The 20,093-nt window shown below is 37.8% G+C and overlaps 1 protein-coding gene across 1 annotated transcript; it reads right to left on the bottom strand.

The window, feature by feature from the left end:
- Positions 1-3,644: 3,644 nt before the first annotated feature.
- LOC110686042 (photosystem I assembly factor PSA3, chloroplastic-like) lies at positions 3,645-7,452 on the bottom strand. Its single transcript, XM_021862611.1, has 3 exons — positions 6,978-7,452; positions 6,408-6,572; positions 3,645-4,234 (listed from the first exon to the last, which is right to left on the bottom strand). Exons 1-3 carry the CDS (start codon positions 7,359-7,361, stop codon positions 3,905-3,907), a joined length of 879 nt encoding a protein of 292 aa, XP_021718303.1. The 5' UTR covers positions 7,362-7,452; the 3' UTR covers positions 3,645-3,904.
- Between the last annotated feature and the right edge of the window lie 12,641 nt (positions 7,453-20,093).

Raw genomic sequence — 20,093 nt, 5'->3', positions numbered from 1 at the left:
TATTAAACCTTATTAAACTTGTAAAATCTTATTGAACTTATTAGACCTTATTGAAATTATTAGAACCTATTAGACCTTATTGAAACTTATTAGACCTTATTTTTAGATTTGATTATAACTTATTAGATCTTATTTAACTTATTGGAACTTATTAGACCTTATTTAAGTTATTAGAAGTTTAGAACTTATTAAATCTTATTGAACTTATTAGACCTTATTGAAACTTATTAGACCTTATTGAAATTATTAGAACCTATTAGACCTTATTGAAACTTATTAGACCTTATTTTTAGATTTGATTAGAGCTTATTAGAACTTATTGTAACTTATCTGAACTTATTAGACATGAAACTTATTTTTATAAGGTGAAGAGAACAAACACTAAAATGCCATTTGATAAACATTGATCAACCTGGCTGGCTCGAAGAAGAGTGAGAGAAATACTATTCTCTTCGTATTTTATTACTTGATCCATTTATAATATTTATTTGACTTATTTTGGACTAATATTTGTTATTTATAATAAGAAAAAATTATAGTCTTGTGAGTACTTTTAGGAATCGTCTCAATAAATAGATTATTAATTATTAATTTTTATTATTTATAATTATTAATAATTTAAATAATTATTGATAAAAAATTTACATCAGCATATGTGCCTAGGATAAATGGAGCATTAATAAAATACGGAAGGAGTAATCTGGCCAAAGCTTTCCGGCTCTAAACACATAAAAGCCACACTAATTTTCTTTTTCAAACAAAAATAAAATCATTAAAAATAAGCCTCGTGAGGCCCTTATCAATAATAATTGGTTTTTACTAATAAACAAACAAACATAAGTTTCAATATGAATTAATTTCTATTAGTAAAATTAATTTAACTTCATCAAATAATTTAAGTTCATCAGATAAAAGTAATTAAGTGAATAAAATATGGCTATAATTCAAATGATATTAATTTGCTGAATTTGAATTATTTTCATTAAAATTAAATTATTTTTACCGAAATTAAATTATATTACTAAACCTATATCAACTATCATTAATGATTATATATTTATATTAATTCACTATTAAGTTTGTTCTTCAGTTGTTGTTTTTTTTTTTGTTTTTTGTTTTTTTTTAAACAAACGGATAATGAGTAAAATCAATTTTAGATTTAGATTATTTTTCTTTAAAAAAAATTACTCATAATTTTAATCATTAAATCAATTTGATCGATGCATGTAACTCACAATAAATATAGATCAATAAGTATAAATACAAAAATGAATCTCTTTAATATTATGGCTCTTAAATATATCCCCACCCTAATAATTGACAGAAAAAGTTATTGTCAAAAAAAAAAAAAAAAAAAAAAAAAAAAAAAAAAAAAAAAAACCAGAAAAAGTAGGTCTACTCTCATCATTTTGTTTGAATGAATATCGCATTATCACTTAAAAACTCATACTTTAACTCATAATACCCTCGTAATAGTGTTAAAATCTCATCCTTAAAATCAAATGGGATGAACGTGCAATGCTACCGACATATTCCAAAGGGTCACGGCCCTACCCGACTACCTTATCACCAATATGGCAATATCCCTATCTACTTCTTTACCTTATAATTTATAATAAAAAGAGGGATTTTATGTAGTCCAGGTCTTTATACTATACATATAAGTGGCCCTTTCTTACACAAACAACGTGAGCCATGCTAGATTTTTGTCAATTGCAATCCCTTACATTATTGTTGTTGAAATGTTGAATTGATTGGGAACCACAATGGACACACCAAGACTTTTTATTCGATCTTTGGTTTTGAGTGTCACCAGATATACTTTAACCAATTATAGCTAGTTTTCTCCACATTCATGATATTGTGAAGGTGAATTATTGGATAAGATATGGAGTAGTACTCGTATTTACATTTTTTGATACTAAATGATTGAACCATTTCTCTTTTGAAGGTCAAACTTTATAATTTTTGACCATGAATTATCACTATGATATAAAAGATTATATAAAACCTTGTTAGAAACATTTAACAATGCACAATTATAAATATTCAAGTCAAAATAGTGCGTTGGAGACCATAAAAAAACAAATGATGCAATTATTTACTCTGTAATAACGGAAAAAGTGTTTCGCAAATATATTTATCATATCCGGTCCAAAAAATAAATTTAAAAAATATAAGGAGTGAAACATGATGACTAATTTTCTGTCAAAAAAATAAAAAATGATGACTTATTATTATTAGATTAAATTTTATTTATTCATTAATTTGGTATTTTGAGGGATTTATTTATTTTTTGTTTGAATGGATATTATTCCTTGGGTCTTCATCAGTAATCATATATATATTGTACCTATATATGATTACTGATGAAGACACATGTGCATTAGTTTCGACATAGTGATTTGTTTACTTCCAAGAAGCAGTCCACCAAAACTCCCAAGGCATACTTGCTAGTTACTACTCGTAGAGTCGTAGTACAGTAGGACATAACGAAGTTTATTAGTGAAAATGATATCAATTTCAATAGTTAGTTTTGTACAACCAGTACTAGTAACAATGTAGACAAAAAGAACACTTCTGTGACATATGTGATATGTCCCTTTAGAAGAGTATTTTATAGAGGAATTATTATTGCTAAATCTAAGAATAAGCAAAAGGTATAAAGAAAGTAATGAGCTAATTATGGTAGTTTAACATCATCTAGAATTCATTTAATTTGGAAGAATTGACTTATATGACAACACCAACTACAGATAAAGTGACGAGGTTTTACAGAGCAACACCAACCAGGTGTAGAATGTAACATCAACTATAATATTGGGTGCATCTAATGACATAACCACATAAATATTGGGTGCATCTAATGACATAACCACATAAATTTAGCTGAATTTTGGTGAATCTTTGTAGTTTTTGGCAGTGACAATGCAATTGTTGTGAAGATATTTTTGAAGATAATTAATTGGATTAGTGATATTGCAAAGTTTAAGTGATATTTGATTGTGCCCTTTCAAATTGAAGTTTCTGCTTTCTTGTACACTCCTACATTATATAGTTGCCAGTTGGTGTTGCTATCTTGGATTGATCTATACAAAGGCAATCGAATTATCAAAATCAATAAAGCTAAAGCAGCTTCTAGCCATTTGATTTAAAATGAAGATGAAGAATGCATTATTCATTTTGTATACCATGGCAATTGCAAAAGACTAGCTAATTGGTATATATACTTTGTATAAATATAACTCAATATTTTATCATCAAACACTTCTTACATCTAGTCATGTCCATTACATTTTTGGTTACATTAAACCCTTCTGTTTTATCCAATTCTATCTGGTGCACCAAAAATAAATAATGTACACATAATATCCTTCAGATTGATCCAACATCCCAGTAATCTCCTGCTCTTTTCACCCTTTTTTGACAGCATCTTGCGTTAAGGGGACTAATTTAATGACTTAAGTTCTTGAACTTCAAATTATAACAGGAGTGTGTGTCAATCATGTATCACACCTTTATTCTAGTAATTGAGGTGACCCTGTCCACGAATCTATACAAGTTCATCCATAGTTCTTATCTTGTCCTCCATACATTCCTCAGCCGAGCAGCCAATACTCAATACCCTATGCTTCAACTGTGCCTAAGAATCAAACAGGCTATAGGATTCTGAATATCTGATTAAGCAATGGAAACATCTGCCCAGAAAAGGATTCAAAGAATAACGGCCTAAATATGTTTACAATTGATTTATATAGCCATTCATATCTCATTTTCAACCCTTTTCGTTTAATCTGTCAGCTCATTACATAATTCTCCCCCAAATATTTTACAAATCAGCTCTATTTCAGACTATCACTGGCATCAAAGAGAGTAGGAGGAAAGATAACTCTCACGGTTTTGTTCAAGTACCCTCATTGCTGTTCTGCTTCAGGAATTGGAGATCCTTCATCTGTAATTGTATTGCTTCTTTGGACAATGGTTTAGGCTCTTCAGGAAATTCTCCCTCTTCACCGCCTTCGGCTACTTTTCTGGCTTTATCTTTGACTATTCTTTCAATCTCTGGCTGTTGAACACTGGGAAAGACAGCTCTAAGAATAGTAATCAGTAACCTTTCATCTTCTTCTTCAATCAAGTCCTTCCCAAAGCAACAAACATATATAGCATCAAGCGCTTTCTCAGCTCTTAATTCCATTGGGATTGTAGGAGCTGCAGCATTCAGTTTAGCTCTTCTCTGCAGTATCACTCCCAGAATGTCATTGGCAAGAATACATGATATGCATCAAATACATAATTTTCACAAGGACACATGTAACAGATAAAAGTGAATTTTTAACTTCCTAGTATAGTACCAATATTCAAGTTGGGCTAGAATCTGATACATATAAAATTTTCTAAGCTAATGATTAAGCCCATTCCGATTGCCCCATAGAAGCATAGCTGAAGAATTCATTTTAGCAAGTTCTGCTAACATAGAGTGAGTTACAAACTAATAATCAACGATTGGATTCCATTATCCTTAGGCTACAAGTAGACTTGAAGATGCCAAATTCCAAACTGTTATATCAACATGCTTGAACATGACATCATTGACATGAATTGCATCGAGGGAATCACCAATAGATCAGTTTTCTCTTTGCAATGATAGAAAATTTACTTTTCATTGTTTCGTACTCATGCTTGAACACAGTGGTCTTGCGGTGACAAAGCAGGGTAACTAGACAAGTTTGGCAAGTCTTTGGGGTATAATATACACAGCTTAGCTAGACATCTATAAAATCTAATTTCAGTAACACTATGCAGTGAAGGGGAAGGGAGAAGAAGAAAAAAGAGGGAAGGATTGACCTTCCATTTTCCTTCCTCCAGCAATGGAAGAATTTAGGTTATTAAAAGGGAAAGGAAAATGGATCCCTCAATCACCTTTCCCTTCCTTAGCCCTATGTCTTATCCTTATAAGAGGAATAGTTCACAATTCCCCTTCCCTCCCCATCCTTCCAAATTTTCCTATTCCAAATATAGTGTTCCAGTATATGTAGCTCGACAAGTTTGATGAGTTCAGGGGGTATAGTACTGGATCTGGAATAAGTATGTATTGGCAATTGTACAAGGCTGCATACAAGACTCACCCATCACAGAGCACTTTGCATTACTAATGGCATGGTATTGCCGGTATCTGTAACCAACAATTGATACAAGTCTAATTTACGAAAAACATCAACATTCATCCACTGTCAATCATCTAAGTATCTTGCTTTCATGGTATTCTTTTCATCTACTTCACCAAAGATTGTATAAAAGCTGACTGAAAGCATAATTGTTGGAAACAAGAAACCTAACACTATGTTTGGATAGAGAGAAATGGAGGGAAAGGAAGAGAAGAGAAATGGAGAGATGCATTATCCTTTGTTTGGATATCTAATGCAAGGGAGGGAAGGGGAGGGAATTGGAAGGATCCATTTTCCTACCTCTTTAAATAAATTAAATTTATCCATTGTTGAAGAGATTTGGAAGGAAAATGGAAGGCCATCTTCTCCCTTCCCTCACCTCCCTTTCCCTTCCTTCTTTTTTTTACCCCTTCCTTTACCTTCACTATTGTTATCCATAGTGTAAGTGTGTTTGGAGTGAAGGATATGGAAGGAAATGAAGGGAAGGGAAATGGAAGCATGTATTATTTTTCATTTGGATAACAAATGAGGGATGAAGGGAATTGGAGGGAAGAGAAATGGAGGAATTAAATTGTAAGAAAATGATCTCTCCAACAATGGAGAGATTTGGAAGTAAAACTCATTATTATGCCCTCCCCTCCCTTTCCCCTTTCCCCTCCCTCCCCTTCCCCTCTCTCCCCTTCTTTTCCTTCCCTTTTCATTACTCAAAACAAACCTTCTAAAGCATAATTGACACGAGAGGATAGAGGCCGGTACACCGCAAATCTCAACCCATCAAAAGTAAAAATATGAATATGATATTACAAGACTTGTTAATATAGTTGAGTCATGACTCACTATACCTTCTCTTCTTCATCCAATTCAAGTTGTACAACGTAAAGAGACAACTTTACAATAGGTGACAACTTATATTCAGATATCTTAAGTGAGTTTGGATAGATAATTGGGAAGGAAATGAAGGAGAGGGAGGGGAAGGGGTGGGAAGGGAAGAGGAAGGAAGATAGATGAGTTTTCCTTCTAAATCTCTCCATTGTTCTCCCCCTCCAATTCTCTTCCTTCCTCATTTGTTATCCAAATGAAATATACATCATCCTTCTATTTCTCTTCCCTTCCCTTCCCTCCATTTATTTCAATCCAAACAAAGTGTAAATTAGTATGTGTGACTACTAATTACGGACAAAGAGAATAGTTCACACAAGATATTGAACACATAGGAAACAAAAGATAATGATATAGACTTGCCTCTTTTGCTTCAGTCATCTTAGCAATGAAAGTCTGTTCTTCAAACTCAATATCATTTGAAAGACGAAGGCGTGCAACTCCCTCCAGAATTTCTTCAGATTTAAGTAGACCTGCACCAATTGCTGCTAACCAACAGCACAGTAGAACGTATAATGGTTCCCCTATCTATCACAAAACCACAATTACCACCCACAATTACATATACAACCACATAAATAACATTAAATGACATTGAAAATATGAAAATTAATAACCAAAATCACCAAACATTCAATAACAAATAACAATATATAAGTACAACTTTTTATCCGGATGTAGTGGTCACGTCATCACTAGTTTAAATTACACTATTGGCACCCTACATAATCAAATTGCTAGTTCAAATTACTAGTTCAATTTACTCTATCATTATCCAATTATAATACTAGTTCAAATTACACTATCAGCACCCTGTAAAATTACTAGTTCAAATTACGGCATCCTATTATATCACTAGTTCAAATTACACCATCACATCCTACTAATAAATTAATTCCGAACAAAGAGAGAATAAATGAATCAAAAAATTACCCGGCCGCGGCGGTCTTGGAACTCATAGAAAGCTCTAGAATCATTAACAGAACACTTATTACCAACCCTTCTTCGAAATTCAGCAAAATCAATGATATCTCCAGCAAGACCACCTTCATCATTAACAATTCTAGCAATGAGACCAACAATGGGTAATGAACCAATAACTTTGTTTGCAAAACTAGAAATTGGGTTGGTGTTTTCAATATATGCTCTAATTACTGAGAAATTGGTTCTTCCATTTGAAGTTGGGTGTATTCTGAGTTTTCTGGGATTTATAGAATTGTTGATAATTTGATGGAAAGTTCGATTATTTTGGGTGGTAATGGTGGTGGTGTAGGAGTGTTTTGCTGAGACTTGGGTAGGAGATAGAGTCACTGCCATGGTTTTTGATCTTTTGAGAGGTTCAGATTTCTCCAAACATATGCTAGTAGGATAGTAAGATATTACGACTACATTATTACGAAATACGATTAGTGCATTTCAAGGGTTATCTAATACTTAACCGCGATAATTTTATAGGAAAAATTGCTAAAAATAATACAAACTTTAACGGTCCGTAAATAAATTAATCATATTAGAATAATACAAACTTTAAAGAATATCCGCTTAAATAAATTATGACCGGTTGGTAATTTGGTTAATAGATCATGTAGAACACGTGTCATTGTTTTATTGGTTAGACAATTTAATTTGTTTTTTTTTTAAGTTTTATAATGTTTAAAAAATATTAAATAATACGTAGTATTAATTACTTTATTATTATTATTATTATTATTATTATTATATTATTATTTATTTTTTTATTTTTTTATTTTTTTATTTTTTTATTATTATTATTATTATAATAAACACCTACAAAGTCAAACGATTTACAAGAAATTAGTAGGGAGCCGAGATACAATCTGGGCCCCCACCCCTCTAGCTATAGCGAACCCAATCCTGTTAAAGATGTGAGCAGCCGCACGAGCACCAATATCCTGAGTCCTAGCGAACTCCTGAACCCGCTTCAGCAATGCAACAACATCTTTCTCTGATTTCCCCAATGAAGAAAAGGAGAAAGGGAGAAAACCATAGCCAATAGCCCTGCAACGCGCCCCATACTTGTCTCGCTTCCGCTGAGCCGCAACCGCCACAACACGACCAGGAACGAAGTCAGACAACCCAAATTGAGTCAATGGAGAAGACCCCATCAAGTCAACACATACATCTAGGCCTCTATCCCAGGAGTAAAGCAACACATCTGCTGGCCGAAGAGCCCCGTCGTTCCCTCCAGTCAACCCAACGTTGACCTCCTTCCTTGCAGAAATCCCAGAGCGGAAACAAATATCAACAAGAGTATCACGAACAACGTTGTGCCGATGTTTAATACCCACCATCCCAACACAAGACACTGCATGATCCCCATAAATATCCCCAGCAAAAACCCTTGAGCAAGCAGAACAAGGTGCCGAGACGGAGAACAAGGGAACACCCAACCGGTAGCAAAGAACACAACGGTAAGTCTTACCATTCTTAATCTGACCAAAACCTGATATCGGGACCGCACGCAACCAGGCAGAAGTGTGATCCCCCTGCTGGGACTTTCATAAGGCAACCTGACGCGGAGATAAGGAGAAAGTGGATTCTGCAGAAGCAGTGACCTTTGTGAAATATATATCTGCCAATTTCTTCATGAGTTTGGGGGCAGCGATCTCACTAGGGTTACGCAAAAGGTCAGTCTCCACAGTCCTATTAAAAAGACTAAGAGCGTCGTCGAAGGCCGGACCTGGACCAACAATACCAAAATTGCGAAGAAGCGAAGCCTGAAGACCAGAAGACTGCAAGCGCGACGCAAGGAAAGCATAGTGTCGAACATCACCCGCTGAATAGACACCCAAACCTCCATAAGAAAAAGGTAAGGTGGCAAGTCGCCATTGCTAATCACCAAAACCTGGTCCCGAAGCAGTTACAATGCGCTCCACAGAACCTCGAAGGGCCACATCAAAAGAAATTTGGGCCGCTTCAAAAAGACGAGGAGGACAAGTGCGCATAGAAAAGTAGAGTTTTGAAACTCCAGTACACGCACGAAGTAGTAACAACTCACATTGGGAATCCTCAAGCTTAGCAACAGCATCCATGAGCACAATGGTCTTCGACACTCTCTGCGAAACAAGCTCACCACAGAAAGAGGCATCCGCACTGACAGGACCCCCAAGCAGCTTAACACCATGAGCAGGACGAGCAATATCCGGAGGAAAGACACCGGCCAGACGGCTACGAGGGTCCTCCGAGGGCCAGAAAACTTCCGTTTTCTCAACGTTAACATGGAGGCCAAGACGAGGTCCCTCCACCAAAATCAACTCCATAACCTTCCCTACCACCAAGGTGTCACCAATAATAGTGTCATCATCCAAATACCAAGCCTGCAAACATAAGTTGAAAGAATCCCTAATTCGACAAACCAACGGATGGAGCACCAAAGCAAAAAGCAAAGGGCCAAGAGGATCACCTTGCTGCACACCTTGACATGACCTTAAGGTATGCTCCCCATAATAGAGCCTGGCTGGAGTAGAGTAACAAAATTCAACCCAATGCGAAAGAGCTGGACAACGGAGACGAACCTCACTCAGTAAAGCCGTACGATCAACCAAATTAAAGGCATTCCGGAAATCCACCAGCAACATAGAGAGGCCTACATCACCACCTCGAGCCTCAACCAAACGATTAACAGCATGAAGAATAGCCTCGCCACCTGCTGACACCCCAACACCAAACTGAAGACCTCCTAAATAGTTCCCCATACGCGGACCAACTAAAGCAGCCCCAACCTTTGAAACCAGACGCCGCCAAACAGTACCCACAGCAATAGGACGAATACCACCACCGGGCTTAACAAGGGGCGTAAGAGGAGCACTAGCAATATACTCCCCCAACTCAGCCGGACATTTTCCTACGAGAAAGAGATTAACCACCTGCGTAATAGAGCCCACCAACTCATCTGAAATAGCGACCGCAGCACCACTGAAGCAATCAAGAAGGTGCTGAGCACGCAAGCCGTCTCTTCCGCATGACGTACCACGCGGAAAACCCCTAATCTGATCCAAAACAACAACATATGTAGCAATGAGGGGCTGTTCAACGGGGATATCCGGTAAGATTGGAGCCGGAAAGGAAGGGTGCTTAGCTTGTAAATCATCAAGAGTAGCATCATTGTAAGGGGCAAGACCAGAAGACAAAAGAACCCTAACCGCAACAGTGTAATGTCCGTCACAAATCTTTCTCTTACACTGCATAATATTTCGATCAGATAAATCATGCGCATCATCAGCTTCCAACAAAGGAAAGACACATCTGCCAACGTATCCCGCACAAGATGCATAGAATCACCGTGCTCACACCAAGAACGAATAGCAGCGGTGATACTCTCTTCCTGCCGCTGCCGCCGGACTCCCGAAGAACACTCACGACTACTCCTCGGGGTAAAGGTTTTAAGAACACAAAGAGGCAACACAAGTAGTTGAACCCAACAAGAGACGCTATCAGGCTTGCAAATCACCTTATCAAGCGCTCCTTTGAGAACCCGAGAAAAACCCAAGCGACACTTAGGAGGAATAGATTTCACCGAACGAAACCGCTTAGATAGAAAACGATCCAGGAGAGCAACATCGAACGCCAAAGGAGACTGACGAGGTGCACTAGGAACAAGATCAGATACCTCCGAAGAAAGACCTTGTGGTTTAGGAAAACCATAAAGAACAAACCGAACAACGCCATCCCCCAAATCAGGAGGGTCCACAATATCGTCCGGACCACGACCATGTCGACACTTCGAACGAAAAGTATGAGTCTTAAAACACTCCCCACAAAGCCAAATGCCCATACGCCGGAAAGTTGACTCCGCCTCTAAGAAAATAGCCAAATCAGAAGAAAGAGAGTGTCGAGTCATATCTCGCGCATCCCCACAACAATGACGATCACGAAGATGAGTGAGCAAATAAGCTTTAGTGAGGCCATTACCCCCACCATCCAGACACCCGTTTAGACCCACAAACGGACAATGAAATCGAACCACATGAGGCATAACACCCACCACAACACCCACGAGAAGAACACAAAACAACGCACCAAAAACTACACCGAAATAGCACACCAACTACACACTAAAACCACACCCAAAAAGCTCCAAAAACTGCACCTTATATACACAACAAAACTGCACACGAAACTGTAGCACGAACAACACCACGAACGGCTCTGAAAGCACACCCAAACTGCTCTAAAAAGGCACACGAAACTGCTCCAATAGCACACCCAAACGGACCACCAAATAGCACCCAAACCTGAGCAGGAAACAGCCTGAGAACAACCCAGAAACAAAGCCTGAATTCCATGAAAATTCGCCGGAAGATCGAACAAGAAACCACCCGAAACCTGAACCACGCATGGGACTGCAAACAGCCGGAAAAATCACCTGAAAAGGCCGTCGAACCTGCCTGGAAAACGCCCAGAAACAGCGAAGAAAACTAGCTGAAAAACAAACGAAATTCGCACAGAAGTTGCCTGATGATTGTCGCAGAAAATCGAAAGAATTCCGAATGAATTACGGCCAAAAACTGCACCAATTGAAGCGTGGAAACCGCCGGAAGATAGCCTGACCTGACTGCCGCCGGAGTGCCCTCCCTGACCTGACCCTAAACGACTGAAAAGGTGCCGGAAAACCAACCCTACACCCCAGCCCTAAACGCCCTAACGAGATTATTAATATTATTATTATTATTATTATTATTATTATTATTATTATTATTATTATTATTATTATTTTAACCCCTTCCCTTTCCTTGGCGCCCAAACCTCCGGCGACACCCTGCCGGATCCCCAGCGCCTCTAATGCGGCTGGCGACCCAATAGAAAAGTACTCCCCCGACCCATTTCTTCCACCACCACCATTTTCGTGACCTTCGCTCACTTCCTTCTCTGTCTTCTTACTTTTTTCTTTCTCCTCTGAAAAAATTAAAACTATCAAACTTCCATGGAAATGGAGCTTAGTAAGATGACAATGGAGATATTCTCCAAGCTTGAGCAACAATGGATTTCCAGTAATAACAACAACAATGGAGGAATCGCTACGAAAGCGAGGATACTTAGCATCGATGGTGGAGGAACCTTCGTCGCCGTTGCGGTTGCCTTCTTAGTTCATTTGGAGGAGGCGATTCGGGTGAAAACATGTGAATTGCTGATTTTTTCGATATTGTTGCCGGAACTGGAATCGACGGTCTTCTCGTGGTGGATTCTTCCGGTCGTCCGATGGTTACGGTGAGGACACGACAAAGTTTCTTGTCGATATTTCTCTGCGATGTTTAAGTCGATGATGTCGAAGGATCCCCAGGGTGGTTTCAGGAAGGGTGTTTGGGGAATGGCTACGACAGTGGCTGGGAGGTGGGGGAGATCGCCGGCGAGAGAGGGGGCTGGGCTTGCTCTAGGCTGCTGGCGGGGAGGTAGGGTGGGGCAGGGCGGGTGGGGAGTGGTTCTTAATTTTTGATTTTTTTGAGAAATTAAATATTTATCTAATTAGGAGTTAATTATAGTTAAATTATTTAATTAGGAGTTATTTAAAATATTAACCATAGTTAAAGTTTTAATTAAAAATTTGTTAACCGGTTGTATAGGTAATAGGTAAATTATCTTGTTTAAAACGGACACCCCTTAAAGTTTGTATTATTTAGAAATAATTAAAAATTTAACTTGTTTTTGGCAGACCATTTAAAGTTTGTATTATTTTTGACGATTTTTCCAATGTTATACGAATTAAAACTTAGGCCTCGTTTGGTTGGCAAGGGAAATAAATTCCCATATGAAGTTGTATTTCATGGGAAATTATTTCCTAAATGAAATTCCTAGGAATTTCTTTACGAAGTCGTTGGTTGGAGTTAATAATCAAATGGAAAGGGAATGAAAAGACCCCCATTCCCTTTGTTGCTGTTTGTTTGTCATTTTTTATCATTCCCTGGCCTTTACCCATTTTTATTTTTGACTTCACCCTAATTTGCTCTACATTGATTCCTGGCCCCCCTAGACTTTTCCATTCCCTTCCTTAGCCACCCTACCACCACCACACCCACACTATCCACCACCCTTTTACCTTACCCCCACCACCCAACTGCCCCACCTTCGCCATCGTCGCCTCTTCCCCACTATCGCCGCCCCTCCCCCGACCATCACTGCCCACCGATAAGCCCTCCCCTCCCCTAAAAACCTTCCCCCACCGTGCAAATAACTCATTCCTTCAACTTTCCAGCTACCACCCGACCACCCCATTGCCGAGCCACCACCCAACTACCCTCGCCGCACCTCCCCTTCCCTTCGCCGCCCAAAAACCCTTCCCCTCCCCCCGAAAACCTTCCCCTACCCTCGAAAAATCCTAGAAATCTCTCCTCCTCCCTGTAAAAACCGCCGGCCACCCCCCACCCTTACCCTCGAAACCCTAGCCGACAGTTTTTACAGGGAGGATGAGGGATTTCTAGGGCTTTTCGAGGGTAGGGGAAGATTTTCGGGGGGAGGGTGGGGTTTTGGGGCAGCGAGCGTGACTTGATGGTGGGGTGGCCAGGTGATGGCTGGAAAGTTGAAAGATTGAGTTGTTTATGTGGCTGTGTGGTGGTGGTGTGGTGGTGGACTGGAGCCTCCATTCCTTTTGTTTTTTTATTTTAAACAAACAACATACCACTTGGAAAGGTTTTTCATTCCATTCCTTTTGATCATTCCATTCCATTTACCCCGTGCGAACCAAACGGCCCCTAAGTTGATTGGTTGTGACAATGAGAAGTTGGAATTTCCATGAATTTTGATTGATCTGGGGGGGTAGGTAATTACTTTTTATGTTTTGTGGGAAATAGAAATTCACATGCATAGTTTCCAACTTCCCCCATTTTTGCATTTTTGTGTCAACCAAACAACGAGAAAATACATGTTACTCTCAGTAATAAACAAAAACTGTTTATCACATGGCATTTTTCGTAAATAAATCAACAAATTTTTCATTAATGTGGGCTCCACAGTTGATGTTGATTGGATAAAGTTGTTGATTTATTTACGAAAATGTCATGTGATAAACAAAAAATGTTTATCACTGGGAGTAATTGGGGCAAGCTCGCAAACAACTACCCTAATTACAAAATCCCATGAATTTTCACTTCCCTCATTTTATTTTGCTAACCAAACAAGCCCATATTCAACGGGGTCAATTAGTAAACGCACACTTTTCTCACTATAAATTTGATACTCCCTCTGTTTTATTTTTTTTTTTTTTTTTTAAGTTAGAGTTGAATTTGCACATTTGCCAAACCATAACTTTGACCATCAATATCTTTAATTAGAGGTTAGTAAAAATTATGAAAAAAATTAATTTATAAAAATAGACATTATGACAAATCCAACAACAAAATATATGATCATATTCATATATTACACATTGGTAAAAAAAATTAATTCAATGATGACATGTGAATGGGCTTGCCCTGGTTAACTTGATTGACAAATTTTGTCAATCAGTGCTTTTTTTGCCTTTTAATAATAATATAAAAAATAAACAAAAAAAACAAAAACTCAGATCTAAAATGGCTTTCACCACAATCCCAACCATCATTCTTCCCTCCGGTCAACACGAAGTCCTTGCCACCACTACCATCTCCGTCTTCGTCTTTGCATCTTTGTTCCTCAACAACCATCTTCGTCTTCCCGTCTTCATCTTATCCACCACCACCATCTTGGAAGTCACAATGCGACGAAACACAAAGACACCCTAGTAGCAAATAGTGTCAAGTAGGGTCATATCAACCCCTTAAGGGAAGCATCTCCTTTGCAACATCAATTTTAACCACCCCTATGGTGGTGGTGTGGTGTGCAGTTTGCTTATGTGGAGGAGGAAATCCAAGCTGTCATGGTACTGATGGAGGAGGGAGAAGGGAGGAATGAGTAAAATGACATATATAACCCCTGATATACCAATTTGGTATATCAGGCTGATGAACAAGTATTTACTTCATATGAATAGTGGAAAATCCTAACTCTAATTTATACAAAAAAACGGAGGGAGTTTTATGTAAGCTATAGTACAAATTTGTTAGAATTTTATGTAGTTCATCTAGGGATTTTAGTGGGGCGGGTCGAGTAGGAGACCCGCCTGGGGCGGGGATAGGTCTTGTTTGGTAGGTGGTGGGGCGGGGATGGGATAAAAACCATACCCGCCATGAGTGATGGGGCGGGGTGGATTTTAAGTTGTACTCGCCCCGCCCCACTTCGTACCCGCCTCATCCACACCCCACACCCACTTGTATATATTTTTAAAAACAAAATTATATTCTTTTATACTATTTCATAAAAAAATTATGCAAAATAAAATAGTAGATATAATAATTTGTAATACACTAATATTAAAAACAAAAAAGTGTGTAATATTAACAATAATATATATATATATATATATATATATATATATATATATATTTAATCTATATTAATTATGTAGGATTGTGTATTGGGAGGTGGGGATTAGGCGGGTCTTAGGTGGGGATTAAGTAGGGGTGGATATCCAAGTGGGGGTGGGGCGGGGATGGTTTTGGAAATGTACCCGCCGAGGTGGGGATGTGGATCAATTTTGGTCTCAGCGCGGGGATGGGGATGGGGATGGGGATGAAAATTTTAGGTGGGGATGAGTATAGGGATGGGTAGGCCAACATTCGCCCCGCCTTTTTAACATCCCTAAGTTCATCCCTACCTTTTCAAAAGTATGAGTAAACTCTTATGAATAGTGTTGAGACTATTATGCCCCTAAAAATGTTTATTTATGTATTTAACCCTTTTTAAAAGTATGACCACACTTTATGAATAGTGTTGAAACGATTATATCCCTAAAATGTTAATTATTTACATATTTGCCCTCATTTATATTAATTATTTTTTTAAACTCATAAGAATAGTGTGTGAACATTTATATGAAAGGATTAGTGTCCTTCAAACATGTGTATTATTCCGATAGAGGGTTCGGAATTAATTACGGAGTTAATTATTCAGTGAAGAGAAGTGATTGGAAAGTCAGGCTAGAGGCCATCTCCGATCAGTGAGATTAATTATATTAATCTCACAGCTTTCCTTCTACTGAACCCAACGGGTCACACCCAAGCGTGTAACCAAACTAATTAAGGTGAGGAATTAAGCCGAAGGCATTAATAGGTCAAACTAGAGGATACGTATTCCGACGTTGGATTCCGAGCTTGGAGTGTCAAAGCCGAACGTCGAGTTAACTTCTAGAAATTAACGAGATGTACAAATAAGTCAAACAACGAATAATAAAGTCATTGTTCATAACCCTAACCTCGTATCGGCCTAACCGTACGAGGGCTAGGCTAGCACATGCTGCCGCAAGCACCAGCAGCCCGCAAGGGCGTGCGGGCTTGCGAGAGCAGCAGCATGGCGTGGCTAGCAAACCCGCATGCTGGCAGCTCGCAGCAGGCCTTCTAGCACGGCACGCCAACAAGCTCGCAGTGAGCTGTGGCTAGGGAGGCCTGCTAGCAAGCCCGACATGGCAGCCGAGCAATACACAGCAGCCCAGCATCATGTGTGGGCTTGTGGTGCGTGCTGGCAGGCCCATACCGAGCAACGCATAAGAGCATCCCAGCCGAGTGGGCTTGCAGTATGGCTAGCAAGCCCGAGCCAAGTCAAATGGCCTTGACCAACCATACCTTGGTGCCCAAGGGTGTTGACCGGTCATGGGCTATTGTGATTGGTGGGTTTGGTGACTTTGGGAACAAGGAGGCCATGTGGCTCCCCCCGGTGGTCCTCACCTAACCACTCCCATGTGATTGTCATTTGTTGTTTGCATTTTAATTTATTTTAGAATTAAATTAAAAGCATTTATTTCTCAACTTTACAAAGTCCCACATTGATTGGAAATGAAAGGGATGGAGATGCTTCTCCTATAAATACCCAAGGTCTTCCTTGGGAATTGTTGCAAGAGTTGAACTTTATAAAGTACATCTTCACTGAGAAAACCTTATAAATAGATCCTCTTGTTTAGTAGTGTTAATATTACCCTAGCCGGTAATATTAGCCAAGTTTGGGCGCGCGGGTGAACTACGTTGGAGGGGTCGCATTTGAGGCTTTTTCTCCGTTCGTGAGTTCGTGTTCGTGCTAAGTGGAAAACACGCTTCAAGGTTATGATCGTCTTTTCCTCTCTCTCTCTCTCTCTTGTTGTTAATTAATTATGTGTTTAATTAATTAAATATTAGCATGCATGTTTAGTTGCTTTAATTTATGCATGGATCTTTGGGCGGGTTTCCTTCCGCGTAGTGTTGGACACTACGAAACCCAACATTATACCCCTAAAAATATTTGTTTACATATTTTCCCTAATTAACGCTACTAACAACTTCTAACCGAAAGAACATCCGGACATGGCTAGCTATAACGCGCGCCACCCTAGTACTAAGAAAGTTTTAATTTGGTAACAAGTAAGCTTCAATTTGATACGATATAATCAAATAATCAATAGTTTCGTATCTATATCAATACACATTTTTGTTGGTACCATATAGGAGTGATATTTGTTGTTACAAAAAGTTCTTTTTTATTTCCAAAAATGCCACTTAAGAATTAAGAACTTTCCTCTTTAAGAATTAAGAAATTTCCTTCTTTTTGTCCCATAATACTTTGGTTAATTGACTCGTTTCCAAATTAAACAAAACTAGATAAAGCCCGTGCGATGTACGATTTGTTTTTATTTTTTTAAATAAAATATTTTATTAATATATAATTATCTAATAAACTTTGTGATATTCTCTTGCTTACTACTTGAATTTTTTATTATAAAATGAATTATTAACTTTGTTTCTTATATTTAGATAAAATTCGTAATATAAAAAGATGATATTTTATTTCACAAAGTTTCATATGTGGCTGATCACACTGTGTAGTCAAGATTACTTGGTCAGGGGTTACTTGGTTGGTCAAGGGTTATTTAATTGATCAAGGGTTACTCGGTGGTCAGGGGTTACTCGGTCAGTGTTTGGGTGTGTCTTAGCCGGCCACACGATATGGCCAACCACACAAAAAATTTTATTTTTATAATTAATATAAATTTTTTGATCTAATATAAATTGCAATTCTTTTTTTTTATTAGCTAATATATAACATTTTCTTATGTGACGCTCTAAAATTAATCTTACGTGGCATAATCCTATGTAGCGCTTAAAAAAAATAAAAACTATCTTACGTGGCAAAATCCTATTATAATGTTTTAAAAATATTAATTCTAAGTGACGCTCTAATAATTTTTTAAGAATTAAAATCCTACGTGGCGCTCTAAAAACTCTCCTTTATGTATATATTAGATTTGTGCGGTAAAAAGTCAATTATTTACTTCAATTCTTTCTATCTTCACCCTTCACCATATGACTCCTTCTCCCCTCTTCTCCCTAACCTATTATCGAGGGAGCCCACTTCATCGTTTTGTTGTTTATCAAATGTCAAACAAAACAACTTGTATGAACCTGGTCCACATAAAATTACTATGCCCCGAGCTCATCACAAGCCTTTCATAAAAAAAAAAAAAATCAATTTGGTATAATCACTTTTTATTGTAATAATCATCTTTAATTTGATATAATCACTTTTATAACTCTTATAATGCTTATATATAGTACTGTCAAAACGGTTTGACAGTTCGGTTTCGGTTCGGTTTGAAATCGGGTCGGTTTGAAATCGGTTTAAATGTCTTACGGGTCGGTTTCAGTTCGGTTTAAATAATTATCGGTTCGATTCGGTTTCGGTTTATCCTTGAACGGTTCAAATTCAGTTCGGGTAGTAAACGGTTCGGTGCAAATGGGTTGCGGTTTGTTAACAGTTCGGTGTAAACGGTTTTTATCCCGGTTTAAATTCGGTTCGGGTTGTAAACGGTCCGGGTAGTAAACGGTTCGGTGCAGACGGGTTGCGGTTTGTTAATGGTTTTTATCCCGGTTAGAAACGGTTCGGTTCTTTTTTAGTTCAGTTTTATTTTAGTTCGATTTATAACTGGTTCGGTTTGTTAACGAGTTCGGTTCTTCTACAATTTAACATTATTTGGATCAGTTTTATTTTAGGTTTACTAAATTACGGTTCGGGTCTGTTTTTGATTTTAAAAAATCGGATTTTTATCGAGTCGTTCAAAATACTCCTAGTAGGAAATGGTTTTTAAACGGTTCGAATTATAAGCGATTCGGTTCATAAACGGTTCGGTTTATAAGCGGTTTGGTTTATAATCAGTTCGGTTTATAAACGGTTCGGTGCAAACGGGTTGCAGTTTGTTAACGGTTTGGTGTAAACGGTTTTTATGCCAATTTAAACGGTTTCGGGTTAGAAACGGTTCGGTTTAGATTTGGTTCGGTTCTTAAACGGTTTAACGTTTCCTCGGATCGGTTTCGGTTTTACTAACATGCGGTTCGGGTCGATTTTCGGTTTCATAAAATCAGTTTTTAATCGGTTCAGCTCTCATTTAGATCGATTGAAACGGTTCGGTTTCACCAGTTCGGTTTGGTTTTTGACAGTACTACTTATATATATGATATACTTTATTAATAACTTGTATTTTATGTAAAAAAAAAAATTCTTCTCTCCAGCCAACACCAACACTATTATTCGGGTAGGCAGAATGTCCACTTACAACACAAGTGGATAGTGAATTCACTTCGAATACCGTCGACGCCATCTCGCAAAAATGCAAAAGGATACTCTTGGTTAACAAATTATGAGGCACATTGAACTGCTTAAGATTACCAATCTTAATTTGGAATCGAACTTGTCAATTGATTAAGTGAAGAAAGATTCCCCAAAACATTGTTTGGTATTTGACCTATTAATCCAACCCTAGGTTATTTGGTATAATCAACTTTAGTTAGGTAAAATCACTTACTGTAAGGTATAATCATCTTCTACCTAATAAGATTTCTCAACGTGTACCGGGTTTATTTTAGAAAATTTACCATATTTAATGCCATTGTTCATGTGTTTGAAAATTGGGGTTCTTAGTATGTATTTGAACTTTTGAATTTCAATTTATGACTTTTTTTTTTATTATTATTATTATTATTATTATTATTATTATTATTA

This window comes from Chenopodium quinoa, unplaced genomic scaffold (assembly GCF_001683475.1).
Source record: "Chenopodium quinoa cultivar QQ74 unplaced genomic scaffold, ASM168347v1, whole genome shotgun sequence".
Lineage (NCBI taxonomy): Eukaryota > Viridiplantae > Streptophyta > Magnoliopsida > Caryophyllales > Amaranthaceae > Chenopodium > Chenopodium quinoa.
This window is presented reverse-complemented; position numbering and strand designations above follow the sequence as displayed.